Source organism: Amblyomma americanum, chromosome 1, assembly GCF_052857255.1.
Source record: "Amblyomma americanum isolate KBUSLIRL-KWMA chromosome 1, ASM5285725v1, whole genome shotgun sequence".
Classification (NCBI taxonomy): Eukaryota; Metazoa; Arthropoda; class Arachnida; order Ixodida; family Ixodidae; genus Amblyomma; species Amblyomma americanum.
Genome location: NC_135497.1, coordinates 42193051 through 42214407, shown reverse-complemented (window position 1 = coordinate 42214407; position 21357 = coordinate 42193051). Strand labels below are relative to the sequence as shown.

Here is a 21357-nt window from a genome sequence, read left to right as displayed (position 1 = left end):
GTCCAGCGAAAGGCGCAATCTACGTCATGTTAAGCTGGAGAACAGTGCCCGTCGAAAATTAAAAATGCTGCCACACTGTTTGACATGTCAAAGAACATAGAATAATAAAATTCAGCCTAACAGGAGCCCGCTATTCTCAACACTTCACTCCTGCTACAGTAGGACAATGCATATCTTTTAAACAGTATATTTGGTTTACCCCAGTTGTTACCAGTTTATGATGGCCTAAAATTTGCACCAGGGCTGTGATGGGAAACTGCCAACTGTACTTGTTTTTCACAATAGATTGTCAACACTTATGCACTGTGCATGTGCGTCATGCTTCTGGTTTTCATTTGTTTCTTTAACAGTAGGTAACAAAGAAACGCAATGCAGATTATGCACCCAAAGTTAATTTTGTCAGCAAAAATTTAGAAGTAAAATACTACCACTTCAAATATTGAAGTTGTTCCATTACTACAGAGAGTGGGAAAGAGTAAATAACAAGATGGTAGAAGCTTTATTTTTGGTTTGTTATCTTTCACATATGTCACAATATGGGTAGAAAGCCATGGAGAAACAAAATAATTGAGGTACTCACCAAGTATAACTTATAAAATGACTCGTATATGTACAGGAGTGAGATGAGTGATGCAAATATCTCCTGCGTGAACCTTGTGAAGAAACGAACCAGTGCACTTCCTTCGAAGGCTACTACCAACGTTGCCAGGATAGCTATCCACATGCCTATCCAGACCCGAATGGCAAGGAACTCCACGTCATTCTCTTCACAAAACTGCAAAACAGGCAAAAATGGGAGGCAACTTCAAAAAATTTTAAAGAACTTAAAAGAAAAGTTTCCCATATTTGCACGTACATACAAATAAGATGTAAGGAGGTGTATTAATGAGTCAGAAAACAACCTGTAAAACAACATTATGATTATAATGTGAATAGCAGTTCTGAGAGCATATAAAGCAATATCAAGTTCTGTGCTGCTACCTTGTTATTTATAGATGCATCTAGAGTACCAGTGACACTGGTGCTTTGCACCATGATATAGGCTATGTGGTGTCGTAATGTGATGCATTGAAAATATGTGTAAACATAATGAAGTGTTGTTATATGCATTTCTCCTATAATATTCTAGAGCTTATCTATCAGATAAACATTATGCTCTCCCTTCACATCTCACGAGTGGATTCGTTCGACAACATCAGTAAGCCTTCTAATGTGTTCTCCTCAGCCTTAAGTGCTGTCTGTTTTCTTCAGGTGTCCTTTGCTTTAGTACCCAATTTTTTATTTGTGCATTTGGTTGATTGTTGTTGTAGCAGCAAGACTTGAATTTGAGCTAGTTGGTTGTAGCATGACATGGTTTATGCAAAAAGCGTACAGGCACAAAAAGAAGGAGACAACACACAGTCCTGTCTTGTGTGTGTGTGTGTGTGTGTGTGTTGTCTCCGTCTTTTAGTGCCTGTACACATTTTGCATAAACCATGTCTTGTTGTAACACCCTTCAAATAATGCCCGACTGGACAATTCAGGTACCTGAGTGAGTAACAGTGATGTGCAATGCAGAGAGTTTTAATAAAAAAAATAAATATCAATAAACGAGAAGTACTGTCAGTCTGCCACAAACAGATGTGTGGTGAAGGAGAGAGTGGTGGCCGAAATGTTAGCACTCTCTTGAAACACAGCACCGCGACCCATGCAATGGGCATGCATGTCCTAACTTGCTGCCACACTCAGTAGCTGCTTTGACGAAGAATGTGACTGTGATAAGAGGTGCCAAGTGCTAATCACAGAGCCACTGTCACTGTTTTCCCTGAACACACAAAAAAAAAGCGACTTAGCACGTGCCCCAAGCACCATGGGCCACTCTCTTTGGTCATTCTGGCGTGACGCCCTTCTCAAAGACCCGCACACAACCACGCCAGGAAAGCCCTAGAGAGGTGCCAGCAGGTGCCATCAACTGACATAAAATTTCTGACACCTCTACTGCTCCCTCAGGAGAACCAAGGTATTAGTTAAATGTAAGCATGACTCTGTGGCTCCGACTCCAACAATGGAAATCTGCAATCATGCCATGCTCCGCAGGATAAAAACCTCAGCAATGATTTTGCCTGTTAATCATGTGCATCTGTACTGTCTCCAAGATATTGAGAAGTTGTCTTTTCTGCACAACTTATCAGTCTAGAAGTTGAGCTGATAGAATAATAATAATAAAATAATGCATTACACCTGAAGCACCGTTTCAAGTGCTGAGCAACGTGGTAGTTAGTAATTACACAAACGCAGCACAAACACATTATATTATAAAAATATGGTACTTCACAATAAACACAAGCAAACTACCAAGTAGAAAGTTTTTTTTTTTTTTTTTTGCAAAACGGCTCACAGCCGTTATACAGTGGACTATTGTTTATTCAAACCTCTTTTTCGCACAAATTTCCGCCTCACTTAGAGTTTGCATTACATACAGAAAGTGTGAAACAACAAACTCACCGCATATAACAACTCGTCAAACAGCAGTACCGGTCCTGTAACGCCTATTATAACCAAAGGCTGGCCAGAAAACAAGGCAAATATAATGCCCGTGGCACAGGTGGCGACAAGTGTCTCAGACACTCCAATGAGGTTGTTTGTTTTATCCCCTAGCAGAAAGAAAACAAGCATAGGTTTCAGACAGAAACACAAACAAAAAACACGAAAATGTGCTCAAGCCATTTGAGTACACCAATGAATAGGAAGCCACATCAGTAGCTGAAGTAAATAATTAAGCTACGTGATAAAAAGAAGAGAAGCCACTTTTCTCAATTACTATTGGTGACAACCAGACAAATAACACCATGCTTCAATATCCACAGGTCATTGTAAATAGGCAAGTGGATCTTAAGTTCTTTTAGATACCAGTGCATAGGCTCAGTTATTTGTGAAAACCATTTTCCACAGCGGCGGTCACATTTGGAACTGGTATACCAAAAGCTGCGACACATTTGCATGCATTGATTTTGCAAGAAATACTGTGGAGTATCAAAACTTGCTGACTGCTTCAACACTGCCAAAACACAAGTGGGGAGTGGTCGAGCACACCAACTTGCGCAGAGTCTTGCAGAAACCTTTTTAAAATGTTCCACTGCATGCTTAGTGCTCACGATAAAGCTCGCCAATCATCCATACAGCCTAGCTTCGTATAGCTAAGTAGAGGAACCAAAAGCTCACTTTATAATTACTCCAACCTGAGTTGCAGTACTTAGAACTGCAAGAAAGACACTGCAGTCCTCCTTGGGATTGAGTCCATGTGTATGGAAATGAACATGTAACATGTGCAGTCTCTGCTGTAGCTTTCTCACCGAGCAAGCCGCCAAAAGTGATGGCCCCCGACAGTGCAGCAAAGTAAATGAAGATGGCTGTAGCTAAGCATTGGCCATCCAGGGCGTCCTTGAAATCGCTTAGATACCAAGGGTACCGATTCTTGATGTCACTGCACAGACCACCAAACAATCTTCCACTGCGTTTTAGTGGTTCGTACTGTGGAAGTTTGTCTTCTGCAGCTGAAAGCGAGAGAGAGGAAGAGAGCAAACAAAACATGGTTCAGCCGGTTCCTGTAATGTCCATTTCCTATTTGCCACTGCTGAAATCTTTCAAACTAAATCCAGTAACGGTTAAAAGACCGATCTGCTCTGCTCCAAAACAATAAGCCAGGAGCCATACTTATCCTCAACAAGGAAAAATAACTAATAAAATTAAAAAAAAAACACTGGTCAAAGTTCATATGAGTAGATAGTCTTGCTCACTGCTTGCATCTGACGTGTACGAAGCTCACAGACTGCAGTAGACTTGCGCCTTAGTGAGCTCCAGAAGACAGCAAAATGCTGTGTCACACAATAGGGGTTGGCACATTTAGTTCCGACGCGCTCCTTAGAACGCCGATACTTTTTCTGCTTCTGCAGGACGAGGTCAGCAGGAGCAGGCAAATGCACATCCCCCACAGCATTAGCGCGCAGGCACACTCGCACAGGGGCTTGCAGCCTTGAACCAATTCCAAAACAGACTAACGGGGAGCCGGCTTCTTTGCTTGCATCTTGCGCTTGCGGATGTCCTCGTACTTCTTCTTGAGGTCATCAACCGGCAGCAGAGACTTCCTGTCCCAGTCACCGGGTGGCAGAACAATGCTGTCATCCAAGAACTCGTTGATGGCTCTCAAAAGGTCACGCCGATCTTCCGCCTTGTATGCCGCTGTGTGAAAGGTCTGTAAAGCACGGCAATAAATGGAAATATAACACAGTGATAAAAGCAATCACAAGGACTTCACACAAAATATCACACTTTGCAGCTACATTCATGACTTACGGACATAAAATCTTCTGAACGCTAAATTGTGTGAACATGGCCACTACAATTCTTCTGAAAAAATTAATTACTGCCCTTCTCAAAGGTTCCTATGCCACTGGGTCCATTTCTGGACAATGCCAAGTGGGCAGTTCTGAATCACCAGCACTCCAAACCCATAGAGGAAAATAAGAATTCCTAGCCTAACCTCTTACAGCTCAGCAATACCAAGTGTGCTGCAACATTCTTACTACATGGCCCAGCAGCAAATCCAGTGCGCGGGGCATGATTAAATGTATCATCCTGTGCTTCCAAATATACAGAGATATGTGCATTTCTAAGCCCTCTACTTGCTATAATCAATTTTGTAGACGGAAAAACAATAACTGTGCAGAGCTACAAAAAAAAAAAAAGAGTTAGTGATGCACACAAATGCATAATAAGTTTCAATGCTAAAGACTGTACCCCCTTTCCCTGCCATTTGCCATGACATAATGAAACTAAGTGACAAGGCTAACAGACTTGTTTTCAATCTTTTTAGTATCGGGAAACCTCATCGTCTTTCTGGCGCCATGGAGCCTCAGTGACTTGGTTTGCTCCTTCCTGCCCGACATGTATGCAAAAAAGAGCATGCAGACACACAACCCTTCAAAAAATGCTCAAAATTCAATTAATAATAACTGGCTCTACAGTGAATAGTATGCTAAAAAGGATTACAGTATGATTAGTCCCAACTTAATAAGGGTAAAGGAAACATGGCGGTTGAAGCTTGCATGAGTTTAGGTGCCTGGAAAAGCTAAAAAGCACTCCAAGGAGCACTAGGATTCTTACAGAACCCAGTTTGAGAACCCTGGCTAGGACGTTTGAATCCAATAGCAGTAGGCACCCATTAGGTTCTTTTGAAACTGCTCTCCTGTTCAGTACACAATCAGTGTCAAATAAATTAGTGATATATTTAATGATAGATTTAACATACAAAGGCTAGCATTTGAAAAGGAAACTAAAGATACTATAGAGGCTATTCTATATGTCTCTGTCACTTCTAAATTGACTGACAGAGACTAATTTCACAGGAAGTATCCAAAATGAACATAATGTGATGTGTAAATATTCATTTACACCGACATAAATATGCATGAGGAAACTTACCCTGTTTGACATCAAGGTCGAGATTGAACGACCAACCTCATGATAGTCCAGATCATCAACATTCGTTGGACCCAACAGAATGAAGAAGAATCGTACAGGAATGGGCACCTGCAAGAGGCATTGGCCCAAGATTGGCCCAAACAGCCAAAGTTTTCTTGACGCCAAAAAACATTTCCTAGACAGTGGGATGGCTGCGGTGATGCCATGGTGTGGCGTAATCTTGGACACATCTCCAAGACTGTGGCCTCAGTAAAGGCAAATTAGACTAACAAAGAGCTGTAGTTAAGACATTAATTGCTGATTACATATTTATGATGCAAATATCCCCTCTCTTTCTGATCTCACTTGTGCGAAAATTTTTGAAAATTTATGACCATACTTCCAGATGCTATGACATACCTTACAAACTCATGTAAGGGCCACACTTTAAAAAATTTGGGTGTGAATTTTAAAGGCATGGCCCATACATGAATAAAAAAAAAAACTTTTCTCAGCTATCTAGTCCAAAACAGCGAGTGCGGCCCATACACAGGTGTGGCCCTTACCTGAGATTATATGGTATTCGTCATTAGTAATTGGAATTAAAAAGGCTGACAAGAGACAACTGAACCGACTGAAGAAAACCGAAAAAAATAAAGACATGCAATAAATGACAGCACAGCTACTCAAACTAAGACCTCTGTTTTGGACCAAAGACACAGCGCAGCAAAGCATGGTTGCTAAGCAGCAGTGTGACGACGGACAACAGAGCAGTTGCTCACCTCCATCAGATTGGGCATCACCTGCCCCTGTGCCAGCCTGACAAAGGCAATGGTGGGTTGCTCCAAAAAATCCAAGCCTCCCACCAGCACGGCGGTCGCTTCCGCATCTTCGGGTATTCTTCGGAGGATATTGGCATCAGGCTTGCGCAAATCATCCGTGGAACACCCAGGAAGAAACGGCTCAGTCTCGTCGCGTGTCTGCAATGCAGTCAATGTCAGCCACCAATTGCACTCCAAATGCTACACATTTTAGAATTTAGCTTTTAGTGAAACCGTTACCCCTTTGTCAATGGAGATGCGCGTGTCTGCAGTAAGCAGGGGCATGCTTCGGTTTCCAGCATTTCCATTTACGTGGTCTTGCGATGAAGATGTGAAGTTGCTAACCAATGAAGCCGACCGCAATGACCTGTAAGAGGATAATCAGTGAAATCCATTCTTTGAAAGTCCACTTTTAGCAAGCTTTTTTCTTCTGTGCACACCCAGTGTACACCACCACAAGTAGCTAAGGTACACTAGTAATACCTACTGCAAGTCAAACTTGTGAAAGAAATTCACCACTCATTACGATACTTAATGTGGAATTTGATTGCAGCTCGTTAGGTGTTTTGATTCTGCGTGCGCTTCTTTGAAGCTATAACTAAGGCACGGGCTGACCGGAGGCGCTAAATGCCTTTCACATAAAGGGCGTGCAGTGTCTATTCATCACTTCGTGCCGAAGCAGGCGCGCGCACACACACGTATAGCAGCCACAGAACAAATGCTCTTTCACCCTCCCGTCGAGGCTCCCGTCACCAGCGACAGCGCACACCCCTGAATTCTGGCGTCGTCGGCGCTGAGCCTCTGCTCCTTAGCAGCAGCAGCAGCAGCAGACGAAGCACTTCCGTCGGTTCCATCGCTCATTGTTCAGAAAGAACCACCTAGATACTATTCACACACAGAAGAAGGAGAACCTTCACTCGGCTACTATAAATCTGATGCTGTAACATTCGAGCTCAATGCTTGCTCTTCATGTCTCCCAAAAGCCAGGGCCTGCCAACTTCCTTTAACGAAGCACGACCAAGAAGTGCATAACACATCACACAACATGCTCTTAAACAACAAAGCATGAAATTCAGCGGTGGTGTCAAGAAAGGAAGTAGGCTCCGCAGCTTGAGTCAATCTGCATCTCTCTCCTCCCGATTTCTTGAGAGGGCTCAAACCATCTCAAACAGTAAGTCTGCGGGTGCCACTTCGCCAAGGTAGCGAGGAGAGGAGGACCTGGGCCATGAGCTGAAACGTGCTAGGGAAGCCCATGCCTTCTAGTGAGCTTCATAATCTTTACTTTCTTTTTCGCTGCAGGTTGCCGCACCACCGCTTGACCTGCCTTCACACTACCACTTTTCTCCTCGTACTCTCTTCGCTATCACCGTTTTTAATCCTCCACTGTGCTCTGTGTTCACTCTCTTTCATCCTCCGATATGCTTGTTCGCTCAGTTACAGCGAGGCCAATGGGGACGCTCAATGCAGGAATGGGCACCTAACAGCTGCACTCTAAAATTGAGAAAAGAACGCTTCAAGCTTTGACTGCAGCTACAGCATCGTCTTCAGTTTGTCCATGTTGTCAAGCAGCTGACATGCTGGCCCCAGTGCCTGTAAACTGCTGAATTCACGTGTATAGCACTGAATCACGTGGTTCTTTATATGACATAAACCAACAGCAATGTTGAGCACGCTTTAACAGATCATCTCAGTTGCAAAATAAAACTAAATTTTGGGGTTTACCATCCCAAAGTGACTTATGGGCTATGAGAGACGCCGTAATGGAGGGCTCTAAATTAATTTAGAACACTTGGGGTTCTTTAACGTGCACTGACATCAGAGGTCAAAGCCATCTTCCTGATTAAGAGCTGCAAGTCGAATCTGGGAATCGAATGCTGCATGGTGAAGGCAAAGCATGAAGGTACTGATGAAACTACAAGTCACCACAATGGAGTGCGCTGCAATTCTGATGCTTTATCTGCCGGCAATTGCTCCACTGTAGCATCCCTTCTATATTAACAATGTCCTGAAGCCTCTCGTATCTACACCGCTATGCACACAGTCTAATAGCACACATTCTCTCCCGCAGTCACCATCTATGCACACAATCAATCCACACAGTCCACATCACAGTCCACTCCAGAAGTCACCATCTATGCACATATTCAGTCACAGTAGAACATAGGCCATTGTAGTGCCACAATCCATACACACATTCACTCACAGTATAATGTAGTCCACTCCGGAAAACACCATTCAACTCAATTCTGATGCGCCCAATTACCGTATATACTTGCATAATGAACCCACTTTTTTTTCCAGAAAAGTTGACATCAATTTGGGGGCAGGGTTCATTATGAGGGGAAAAAATGTTTCAACAGATTTTTTTGGAAGGGATGAGATTTCATATCATTCCTCCATCCTTCCGTCATCAACGCATACATGCAATCAGACGCGTTCGTGCTTCTGGCGTTTAGCTTTGTTCACTCTGATGCGATCCAGAAATTTTGAGGTAGTTGGCAGCGCCGGCCAATTGCGGTGAGATAATGCGAACATGCTGAACACCGGCTCTGAAGGTCAGGCGCACGTTTTTTACCTGAGGTTAAAAAAACTCAGGACGGTGATGAGTGTGTAACGTGAATGTTCAAACCTTAGCTTACAGCACACGTGTTGACGCTCTGCAAAGTTCGCGGAGTGCACTGCGCTCCCCCTCCCCCCCCCCCCCCTTCCCCCTCCACCCCTCTGGCAGGAGCTCTCCTCAAAAGATAAACAAGTGGTGATAAACAAGTGGTGCTAAGGTCTGCGCTGCGGACAGCGCGAAAACTGAGGAACCCACAACAAAAAAACTAAAGGCTGAAAAAAAAATTCTGGTCAACTAAACTCGGTGGCCGGTTCATTATGCGAGGGGGTTCATTACACGAATATATACAGTACTTTACCCAACTGAAAGACGACCGACATCTAGAAACCAAATCCTGCACACAGAGAGGTACGATTTACCTAGTGCAAAAGTAGAGTCAAATAACAGTGGTACTTACTTGAGTGCTGTAAATGTACCAGAGGAGTTACGACGCAGGAACGTGTTTAGGCTTTTTTCAGCACCATGTCGGTGACGCAACAGAAGCACACGCAGAACAGCGCCGTGGCTCTCTGGTGGTATCTGCTCCGTCAGCACCATGTTGTCGACAACCTACGTTTTGTCCACAATTCAGTAAAACGTCCGCAACGAATACGCCTGTAACATTTTCTAGAGCTTGTTTTTACGCTCAAGGAATTTTCTCTTCTCAGAATACGAAAAGTTACTGTAATTTCATTCAATGCAGTCCTTTCGGGCAGTATGTCCTACAAATGCTGAGGTCAGTGTCACTTCTCTGTTGATTGAAATAATTTCCTTTAATCACACGCACGGTCATGGGGAAAATAATGAAAACTATTCAGCAGATTAACCTGCTAATATCTTTATTTGGAAAAATGTAAAGTTCACTGTTGTGCATTTAGAGAGAGAAATATGCAGATTGCATTCAAGGAAAATCATTGGCAAATTTGCATATATATTGCACCCAGCAAGTATTCACAAAATGTATCACAATTAAATTGCACAATGCAGTTAGATAGATAGACATATAGCACTTGGGAGAAATATTTCTACAACTGAGCTTACAATTGGTAAGACCATTTGGGCTCGCTAGTTGGAAACTCAACTGGTCCAACTGGGAGCCCATTTGGACGAATCAATTTGACTGGAACCAGTTGGAGATCAAATTGGTCCAGTTAGGACCATTCAGAAACCCGACTGGTTCCAACCGTTTTTTTTTTTTTTTACTGGGCAGATTGAATTAATTACTTCAAATCATTAAAGTGTGGCACGAATCGAACTGAACTAATCAAAATTTTGAATATGCTCACACACCCCTGCGAGAGCCAGAAAGCTGGCCGTAGCATATTGGAAAAGTAATTGGGTGCACCTGGCCTTTGGCTCGCAGCACAGCTGTCCCACCCCTGCTACAAGAGTGCATGAGCAAGATAACATACAGCAAGTGACGAAAGCAAACAACATTCACCTTGTTTGCGATCCCTGTGAGGTCCTTCTCCTCAAGGTCAAGGAGCACAGTCCCTTGCTCAATACACTTGCGCAGGCAAAGTAGTGAATGGAAAGACAGCGAGGCCAGGTGTGGCTTTCCCCAGCGATCCACATCTTCTTTCAAGTTTTCTTCGTACTTGATCCAACGCGCCGTCTCTTTCCACTCATAGGTCTCTGGCACCAGCTCATCCAACTCCACAAAGATCTGTGAATCACACCAACAAATGCTTGTCTCATGTACTCCATAGAAAGCTACTTAAGGCACAATCCTAGCCAACTGAGTGAACAGTTGTTATATATAAAACAGCAGACAGTGTAGAAGTGACTGGCTTACAGAAGTGCTTTATGAAATGAAGAGGTTAACCATGGACTATGAGCTAGCAGTACAAACAGTATAAAAAAATCTGCTGTAAACATGAGCTACCTGAAGCAGTAAACGACTGAAATTTCACCATTTTCACAAACAGCCTCCAATATATGCCAATGATACTGCTGCTCAAATGATACTGTACACCCAAGCACTATGCTTTCTATGGCTTCATTCCAAATTCCCTAAATGATGCAATGAAAAGCTCTTAAACTAAGGCAGTGTAGTATGCCATTAGCACATAATGGCAAAACAACAATTGGTGGTAACCTCAAGGTCTTAATAGAAGTTCTATTGGTGTGTTCAAATATACCTGCTAAAGTATAGCCCGTTTAGCATTTCTATGAACATTCAGATCAACATAAACCTTAACAAGCCATGCTATATGTCTATTGAACCCTCTCCATGCCTTCTAACACACCAGCATCGCACTGAATGACCATTTAGACGAAACTGAAGATGCTAGGCTGAATGAGTTCTATGCAGCTTGCAAGCTCCTCCATAAGCTGCTGCCTTGTCAAGAAATATTTTCTGATCGCCGCACAATATGTAACAGCTGTCTGCCCTATGTTCGTTTGTTCTTCAAAGTGCAGGCAAACTAATATACTGTGCTTTATGCAACGGTTAAAAGTTATCTGTTTTAAACCGAAACCGATATTTTTACCTAACAGTGGACAAACCTCAAGGGCTAGGAACTATTACTATATAAGCAGCATTACATAATTAGCTCAGTAAGCATGCATCGAATACCAAGGGGAATTCCCCTTGGGTGCCCTCACTTGAGTAACTATACTAGTGTTTTTTGAATATGCAAACATTTTGTCATTAAGAAATAGACATTGGTGAGAAAAAGAGCTTCAACCAGCAAACTTTTTAAACTAAGGTATGCACATTTTCTTTTGTCACAGAACATCAATTAGATACTTCATGGTATTTCAATTAGGTTATGAGGCCCAGGTACTTGGCCCCTAAGGCTCATAACAGTTATTGGAGATTGGAACAGAAATTTCACCTGCAACAACTCGCCAATCATTGCCACATAAATGATATTTACTATTAACATGCTTGAAAGCCTTTTGTACCTCACCTCATGCGGCTTTCGATCATAAAGCTTCTTCACGAATGGCACAGAGTATCTTTTCCCTGAGCCTGGTGCAGATGGTTTCTCAGAGGAATCTTCTGATGCAGGCTGCATAAATGAAAGCACGGTGTTCTTTGCAAGAATCTTGTGTCGTCGCATGCCTTTCTGGTCCTCAAATCTGTGGCCTGAAACATGAAAAAACAATTTTAAATCACGTGTGTCCTGATTGTTCAGGTAAAAGACCTAACACGTGTGCAAAAGGAGCAATAAATATGAAAATAATGAGTTTTAGCTACCTTTTTAGTGCACATTATTACAAGGCTAATGCGGACTGATAGCTGCCGCACTGTACGCGTTGAGTGGCATACGAACCAAGGCACTCACACGTGGATAATCTAGTCCGGAGAAAATGTTGCTTATTTCGCACGAAACGCGACCACAGAAAGGAAAAAGCCAATTCAGCAGTGAAAAGAGGTAATCAATGCGTAGTGGGTGTGAAAAATGAGATCCATGCAAGGGAACAGAACTCCGAAAAAAACTCCGGTCCATAATCAGCGCGGCATTCTTTCCGGCTTTCCGCAGCAGCGCCTCGCAGAAAGCCAACGACATGCGACCGTATGTTCCCTTTAACAGTGGACCATACTGTACATTCTCACAGCTAACCATTCATTCATGTCAAACGATCAGTTAGAAAAGGCAAGCAAATGTAGCATTTACGTTCATGTATCAGCTTTAAGGCGCTATGTCTACAAATGGTTTATAGGTTTATAAGGGTTCAACGTCCCAAAGCAACTCAGGCTATGAGAGACGCCGTAGTGAAGGGCTCCGGAAATTTCGACCACCTGGGGTTCTTTAACGTGCACTGACATCGCACAGTACACGGGCCTCTAGAATTTCGCCTCCATCAAAATTCGACCGCCACGGCCGGGATCGAACCCGCGTCTTTCGGGCTGGCAGCCGAGCGCCGTAACCACTCAGCCACCGTGGCGGCTACTATGTCCACAAATGTGGACGCAAATAAAATATGCTTAAATATGTATATTTTTTGCGCAACTTTTTGCACATCACTTCTGCCTAGTCTGCTGATCATCATTTATGAAAAAAAAGATTTTTCCTTTCAGCAGATTTAATTGGCGCCTGAAGGGGTTAAAGAAGCTTGCCACTTATTTCAAAAAACAGGCTTTTCGAGGCAGAAAGATGGCTTTTCCAACAAACTAACTTACCAGTGTTGGCGGACGCAAAAAAAAAGAACAGGTGAATCATGTTAATTAGTAAGCTCGTTAAGTTGCAATTCCAATTCCAAGTTGCAATTCCAACAGACTGGCACCTCGTTGCAATCAGAGATTTGTAGCCAAGCATTAGCAATAGCCATAACTGTTCTTAGAATTTTGAAAACATGATTACTCTTGGCTCTGTGGCGCAACAATTTTTGGCCATTTCTCATGCAATTTGAATCGTGCGCCGGCTGTGTGCACACAGCAACGTCCATAAAATCTCGTCACTCCGCAGCGCATGTGCCATGTCATCACCTCTGTCCCGCCTGCACTACCTGTGCTGTGCTGCTTGCCACTGCTCACTGCATCTGCTGAGGCGGGGACGAGAAGGTCATGTGGCACACGCATCATGAAGTGACGTTCATTGGTGGGTGTCGCTGTGTGCACACAGCCGGTGCGCAATTTTCGAATTACACGAGAAATGGCCAAAATTTGTTGAGCCATAGCTCCAAGGGAAATCGCGTTTTCGAAATTCTAAAAACAGATATGGCTATTACTAATGGTTGACTATGAATCTTTAATTGCAAACATGTGCCTATTTCTAATAGATAAAAAGTTAACTATTATAATTTAGTTAGCCAGCTTACCAGTTAACATGTTTCACTTGTTTTCTGATGTGCCTATTTGTAATAGATAAAAAGTTAACTATTAGAATTTAGTTAACAGACTTACCAGTTAACATGTTTCACCTGTTTTCTGATGTCTGCCAACATCGGTATTACTTTGTCATGAAAGTAATCGTTTGATCTCAAAAAACATATTTTTTAAAAATTCATGACAGGCTTCCCTGAAATACCTGGTATTCTGATTGCTTACACACATTCCAAAGAAGAAAACAATAAAAAATTAGTCTATGTAGTCCTTTAAAAATTGTATATGCCACTTTCATTCCAGCCACTTATGGCTGGAATGAAAGTTTTTATGGAGCAGCTCATGACAGTGAGCTTAGCTCTAGTGGCAGCGAGTTTAGCTCGAGCAATAATTACCTTATTCATCCATCAAGCCGATACAAACCACAATATATTAAGATTAACTTTCATTGTCTGACACCATACTTCAAGCACGCAGAAAGAGGAAAATGCATGTATGTGTGTTGCAGTAGCACAGACATTTACTTGTACCATCTACGCATCAACTATCTCAAGCAGAAACAAGTCCTGCAAAATTTGTTATTACACTAGTGGCAAAGTACATTTTCACTTATTATACACCTGGACGGACGCTTGATTAACCAGCTTTCGTAACTTGCATATTTGTCCATTGTGAAAAATATTCAAGCTGACAGTGTGACAAACAAGCTTTGATCCTATCCGGGACAATTCTCCCTTCTCATGCTTGCTGGTCCAATAGAAGCAACAATGGCCATGAACTAGTGAACTTACTTGCCATCTCTTCAAGGTCGGCTGACTGCAGTGTCATGGCTTCTTCTGGCTCAGTGACCACCCTATGCTTGTCTTCAGCATCGTGAAGAACCATAAGACTTGGATCGTAAATATAGCGACGACGCTTGTGCCTGTGGTGATGGTGGTGATGTCTAGCAAAAAAGAGAAGTGTTAATGCCACACGCAAATATGCAAGAACTTGCCAAATTTTACGGCAAAAAGAAAAGTGCCTTAAGAAGGGTGTATTATAAACTACACAACAGTCTGCATAAAGCAGCTGTACAACAGCTATGAGCAGAAAATTAGAACAATTTATTTTTTCCAAGTTTAACTCATAAATGCTCCACACTTATTTATGATCCCCAATCCGTGGCTGTGATATATACACAACTTGAGTCCAATGAATCCAGTCAGCACGGGTTAAAAGTTCCGACACTCAGAAAAAAAAAACATACTTGCTATGCACACACCCAGATTAAAAATGGTTTTCTGGGGTAGGCCACGACGTTAGTAACTTGCACTGTCTGACCACTAGCACTAATCCTTTGCTGCGTGTTGTGAAATATACTTATAAAACACTACTCTAAGTTAGATTTTCTCCAGAGCTTTCATTTCTCGGCATGCAGACATGGATAAAACCCTTGGCAAGGCCGCCAAAAATTATTTATTTACTAATAGTGCACGCCAGCATTTTGGCCCATGCAGAGGAGACATGGTAATACAATACAGACATAAAAGCGAAGAAACGAGAAACAATATCTATAAAAAAAATTGAAAACAGACATCTGTTTCAGTCTATGAGTGGCTGAAATGATCTTCCAACGTTGCCATGAAAGTTTTCGACTCTAAAGCCTTAATGGGGGGAGATTTCTAGTCTGAAACTGTACGCAAATAAAAACTGTGTTTATGAGCCTTCATTTTGGCAAAGATGGGGTCGAGTTCTTCAAGTACTGGTTGCTCTCACATTACCTGGTAGCTAGATACTAATTTTGCCCAAGAGGCTGTTGTGGAGAAATGCAACATTTCCAATTTTTCTTCTGACTTGTAATGTTTGGATACCATATTTTAGCATTAACCGAGTTGGTGAATCATCCCTTTTATATTTCATGAACACGTATCTGATCGCCTTTCTTTGAACTCGCTCTAATTCACTAATATATTTCTTAGTATAAGGGTCCCACACTACTGCTGCATATTCCAGATTGGATCTTAAGAGAGTTATAGGCCATCATCTTAGTAATTACTAGAGCACCTTTAAGCTTCTTTTCATGAACCACAGTTTTCATATCGCCGTTGAACAGATATCGGAAATGTGTGCTGACAATATTAGTCCGTTAGAAATTGTCGATCCTAAAGTACTTATACTTCTTTATTTCTAAAACAGATGTACGACAAAGCATTTAAGGGAACGTACTAAGATTTTTTTTCCTTGTAATGCGGAGAAGTACTCTTTTTTTCTGTGTTCACCACCATACCCCAAAGCATGCACCAGTCAGTAATTGCTTCGATAGACTTCTGCAATGGGTCATATGATCAATTTGAGATGATATCTCCTTAAATATGCCACAGTCATCCGTGAAAAGTTTGATGGACACATCCTCAGGAATAACATCTATCAAATCATTGACATAAATTTTAAAAAGCACACTACTCTGTGGAACACCTGAAGTAACATGGTGAACACTGGAACTAGAATTTCTGACCATAACACACTGTTCTCTATTTTTAAGGTAATCACAAATCCATTGAATAATGCCAAAAGGTAGCCCTATATACTCTAATTCCTGAACTAACTTTCCATGGGGTACCCTTGCGATAATCCTAAAACAAAACATTTGTTGTTATCCTTCTTGGCATGTGCAGTTCTTTTAAGTTGTGTGCACTTGCTTAACGCAATGAGGAATGCATCAGATGTCACCACTTGCACTAAGAGCATGGGAAATACAGAAAGGATGCTTTTCAATGAGCATGAAATGCAATGACGTATGACGTCATGATGCCTGCACCCCCAAGCTTGCAGCAGCACTAAGTCGATCGCCACAGCCAGCCAAACTGTGGGTTTGATATGTAGCTTTTTCCATTATCCTTCTTGGCACATGTGCAGTCCGTTTAAAATGCACTAAACACAGACATGGGAACACCCCTAGTTACCATAACTCCATAAGCCCTCTTCATGCTTGGCTGTTTATAGAACTCTTCACCAGTCTTTGTGGACAGTGCGCTGGTCATTTTCACTCCCACAAAGCAACTATTTGAGATACACATAACTACCTACTAAGACTTTATCGTACTTTCAGTTTGAGAATCTCACAGGCCCTTGATTTGGTCGCCAAATGAAAGTGCCTGTGTAGCATGTGTATAAATCTGTAGAAGTAGCATAGTGAAATTCATGCTCAAATTAATCTCATGAGAACCATTCTCCTTCAGATGCTAAGAAAATCATCCTCACCTATCTTTTGCTCGAAATGGTTCAACACCCTTTGAGGTTGATGAAGGCTGCAAGTCCCCAACTGCTGGCTGTGGTGGTGATGCTTCTTCTGTGGAGTCCGACCCTTTAAACATAAGGACATTTCAATTAATTTCATTTCAAGTTCCCAAGCCTGGCTGTTTAAAGCCATTGAAGTCACATTCAGCAGGACTGCCACACAGTGCTCAATTACCGGCAGGAAGTTCCGCAGTTGTCCTCATTCCAAACAAGCACAGTGCACAACCGAGTCACAGTGAAACTAAGACTCTTCCTTCAGCACACATAAGATAACTTAATCGCAACTATAAGCATTAGTGATTGACATATAGCCCACTCCCGACTCCTTGAAAATCACAACTGCCCCAAAAGCAGCCTGTTAATCTAGATATCTTTCCTTCAACAACATTACACGTCCCTTTCAACTATGCAGTTGCCTGTTACAACACCTTGCAACCCTGTAGCTTCTGCACCACACCTCCTCAAAGCCTTACTAACTTCCCTGTTCCTGCCAAGAGTGGACTCATGAATAAATGCTTGCTTAAAAAATGCACTTCCAATTAAAAGGCACCGGTTTGAAATTGATATTGAGAGTGCTGCACTCTAACTCAAAGTGACAACTTTAACAAAGGAGAAAGTCTGTCCATCTCCTGCCACAAGAGGGTTCAAGACAGGTGTATAACCCAAGAATATGTGGCATAGAAGTTCCTGTTGCCAAGTTATTACACACCAAACGAAAAAAAAAAATCAAAACAAGATAATTACCCAAAATAAAAGCAACTTTATGCTGTGCCCCATCGGACTCATTCTGCTCTTGAGAAGACTCGCGTGCAGTTGAAGACAGTGGTACATCAGCATACTGCCTGCCATATTCGGCAGTCCGCGTGTCCAGGTTTGGAAAAAAGCTGTACATCATTATGAGAGAGAAAGAAACATTGTCAATCACATCACAGCTCAACTCACTGAAAGGCAGGCCTGATTTCTGAAAAATTACCTTTATAATTAAAATTTGTGATTTTCCAGCCAACTTCATGCACAAGTGGATAATTAAAATGATTGAAAACTGGAATTTGTTTTCTGAATGAACGGCATATTCTACATTTCTTCAAGTATTTGCGGCTACCTGTAATAGAAGTGCACTGAAAAGGCTGCTTTTCAATAAAAGGACAAGCAAAAAAAATGACGCACAGTTTAGTGTGGTTAGGCTAAGTGCAAATTAGGTGCACTAGCACTTCGGTTTTCATGTTTCGGTTCGAGGCTTCATTTTCAAGGTCAAGCAGGCTTCAGACAAAGATCGGCAAAACCAGCTTTGAGCTCTGCCTTAAGGGTATGTTGTGACAGCATTAATGAGTTAATGCTCAAATATGTGAAACTGTTAATTCTCTACTTTGCATTCATAAATCGCTGGGAGCCCTCACACCACTCCTGGCACAGTGATTAGCGGTTAAGCGATGCGCCACTGCCCCGAGATGGCATGTGCTGCCACCCAACGGTGGGGCTTGCAAACCTCAGGTTGCTCCTCCTGAGCAACTAGGTCATGGAGAGACGCTTCGGACAGACAAACATCGGCAAAATAAGTGATTTGGGGTAATATTCAAGCTGCTTTGGATAAAAGGATAAAAGTCTCACCCATAGCTCCCAAGTGGCTGATCATCAGGCGAAATGGAAGACTTCTTCAAGGATGACTTCAGTGGTTTTTCAGACAGAGATGCATCAGAAGCTTTTGGTTTTAGTTGAGCCGGAAGAAATTCGACCTCAGGCTCCGTATCACTGGTGACGAAAATACGGGGTGGCTCACGGACACCAGCAGGCTTGCCAGTTTTTGCAGGCACGCTCGGTTTTAAACCACTTGGACCAGGTTCATCTTCCGCAGTCTCCTCGGGTTGTTTGGATGCTTTTCCATCTTCAGTGTCATCAACTTTCTTCACACTAATGGCCTCATCGCCGTCTTCTTCAGAGTCCTGCTGATCAAAATTTTTTTCAAACAACATTTCAGCCCAAGGACAAAGAAATTGGAGGAAAAAGTATTAACATAAAGGAACACTTTCAAGTATCACTTTTTGCTTCTAAATGTACCTAAAGGTGACATAAGTAACAGGCAGATCATATTTTTTGTCCACATCTGAAGTAGAAATGCACATAAAAAATGCAGCAAGAAAAGGCAGTGGCATCATGCAGTACAACACAACCATGCATGGCTTCAGTGCAGAAGGAAGAAAAGATTAACTTCTACTTATTACATTTATTTTTGCATCAGACTCATGCATAACTTCCAAAAATATGTAAATGTGATGTGTCTTCATTAATGTGTCATCTAGAATTTATATCAGACACATATATACACATATTATATACAGTCCTAAAGTGTCACAGAACAGTAACAGTACATACTACTGGTATGATGCACTAACAAGGAGTTTATTCATAACAAGCCCCCCTAGGTGCATAAGTCATCTACACCAATGCTCTATTCACAGCTATCAGTGTAAAGTTATAATGATAATCGAAATGGTTTGGTAAATGGCAGCAAGAATTTTTTAGTTCAATGATGAACTTTTAAATCACAAAGGAAACAATTCTGAAGGATTATTGCACTGATAAGTAGTGAAACAATTGCTATTTGTCAAGCCTTCCACCACTAACATCAAAAACTAATTTTAGTAACCACAGCATGGCTTGCGCAAAGCGTGCAAGCTGTACAGCATGCAAAATATATACTACTGCTACATGCAGGGACAACCAAATCACATTTAGCTAAAAATTTTGTGGCCGGCCTCATGACAGAATTTTAACAAACAGTGGACTGACAAACAGCCAAGGTGCTGGGTACTGAGCTATAAAATTCAAATCACGTGCATACCCAATGTTAGGTCAATACCACCTAGAATTTGCTTTCTCAGTCTAGGTGACATTGGTCTAGCCTCAACTTTTTCACAGGCACCTTTCTGTTCCAGTTACTACTACATAAATTATCTCCACTTTGTGGGGACTCAGCCCCGCAGCTTCTCTTTGTGGTTTGCTTTCCCGCGGTGCACCCTCCTACCCACGTGACTTCCCTGGTTAGTTACCTTAACAAGAGAGGGCGCTGGCGTCGCAGCACGACGAGAGGCTAGCAGTAAGATAGCATTTGAGGAACGATTGAGAAAGATGGAGGAAAAGCAGTGGGCTAGGAAAGTTTTCAGATACCTGTATATAAAGAATGTTGACATGAAATGGAGAAAGAAAACTAGAAAATGACAAGCAAATATTTGGACAGCAGAGGGGGGGGGGGGGGGGGGGGGGGGCAAATCAGCAATTATCGGTTAAGAAAAAGGTTAAAGAAAGAGAGACCTCTGTGGAAAACAGGGATGCTGACGAAATCGGCACTGGGAACATACGTACTGGATATTTAAGCAGGAAATTGCCAAAGAAAAGAATCTATGATAATTGTAGGGGAAGCTCTTTGTTGTTCTAGGCCAGGACGGGAGCTTTGCGGACTAAGACATATAGAGTCAGGTACCACGACATTGACACGTTGTGCGTTGCGTGCGGAGAGGAGGAGGAAACGGCTGAACACTTGATACTTTTCTGTAAAGGGCTTCACCCTACAGTGGAAAGCAGCGGGGCCGATTTACCCAAGGCATTGGGGTTTAAGGACAGTGAAGGGAAAGTAGATTTTAGGCGGATAGAAATAACCAAGCAAAGGTTATCTGATTGGCGGCTAAAATCAAGACAAGAGGAAAATTTCACAAACCACAGCCCGATTTGATTTGATTTATGGGGGTTTAACGTCCCAAAGCGACTCAGGCTATGAGAGACGCCGCAGTGAAGGGCTCCGGAAATTTCGACCACCTGGGGTTCTTTAACGTGCACTGACATCGCACAGCACACGGGCCTCTAGAATTTCGCCTCCATCGAAATTCGACCGCCGCGGCCGGGATCGCACCCGCGTCTTTCGGGCCAGCAGCCGAGCGCCATAGCCACTCAGCCACCGCGGCGGCCGGTCATGTGAAGGAACCTGCGGTGGAAGCTAGCAAAATGCGATTGGAAGATTGATGGCTTAAAAGCGCAGAGGTGATATAAGATTAGAGGCGTAGAATTAAAAATTTATTTAAAGAAATGGCGAATTCAGAGACCGATTTACGACAACGTTAACAAAAAAAAATCCCAGTATGGTGGCTGCTGCCCCGTTACAAACGGAAAGCTCCTATCTTCCATCCATAATAATAATAATAATAATAATAATAATAATAATAATAATAATAATAATAATAATAATAATAATAATAATAATAATAATAATCCATCGCCAATAAGGAGTGCTCGGTAGGTATGATTGAAAAGCTCTGTTCTTCGGTGCGTCTGCCAGCGGTGGCCGACGTCGGACATGCAATATCAAATGTCCAGCGCAAGCGCCAGCTTTAGCTTTCTGTACACAAGGTGGCGCGCAAGGCGACGACCGAGGTCGCAGCGGCTCGAGCGCGGCCAGC

General features: G+C 42.4%; 1 protein-coding gene across 2 annotated transcripts in view; it reads right to left on the bottom strand.

Annotated features, from left to right (window-relative positions):
• Nucleotides 1-21357, bottom strand: part of Ae2 (anion exchange protein Ae2) — a 48029-nt gene that overhangs the window by 14746 nt on the left and 11926 nt on the right. For both annotated transcript variants that reach the window (XM_077645512.1, XM_077645513.1), the window contains exons 4-17: nucleotides 18518-18849; nucleotides 17654-17793; nucleotides 16874-16976; nucleotides 14425-14576; nucleotides 11775-11953; nucleotides 10301-10525; nucleotides 9278-9429; nucleotides 6501-6627; nucleotides 6222-6419; nucleotides 5461-5568; nucleotides 4039-4231; nucleotides 3333-3533; nucleotides 2485-2633; nucleotides 581-775 (exon numbers count right to left, since the gene is read on the bottom strand). In XM_077645512.1, coding sequence (XP_077501638.1) covers nucleotides 581-775; nucleotides 2485-2633; nucleotides 3333-3533; nucleotides 4039-4231; nucleotides 5461-5568; nucleotides 6222-6419; nucleotides 6501-6627; nucleotides 9278-9429; nucleotides 10301-10525; nucleotides 11775-11953; nucleotides 14425-14576; nucleotides 16874-16976; nucleotides 17654-17793; nucleotides 18518-18849 — 2454 coding nt within the window. The remainder of the gene's footprint in view (nucleotides 1-580; nucleotides 776-2484; nucleotides 2634-3332; nucleotides 3534-4038; nucleotides 4232-5460; nucleotides 5569-6221; nucleotides 6420-6500; nucleotides 6628-9277; nucleotides 9430-10300; nucleotides 10526-11774; nucleotides 11954-14424; nucleotides 14577-16873; nucleotides 16977-17653; nucleotides 17794-18517; nucleotides 18850-21357) is intronic.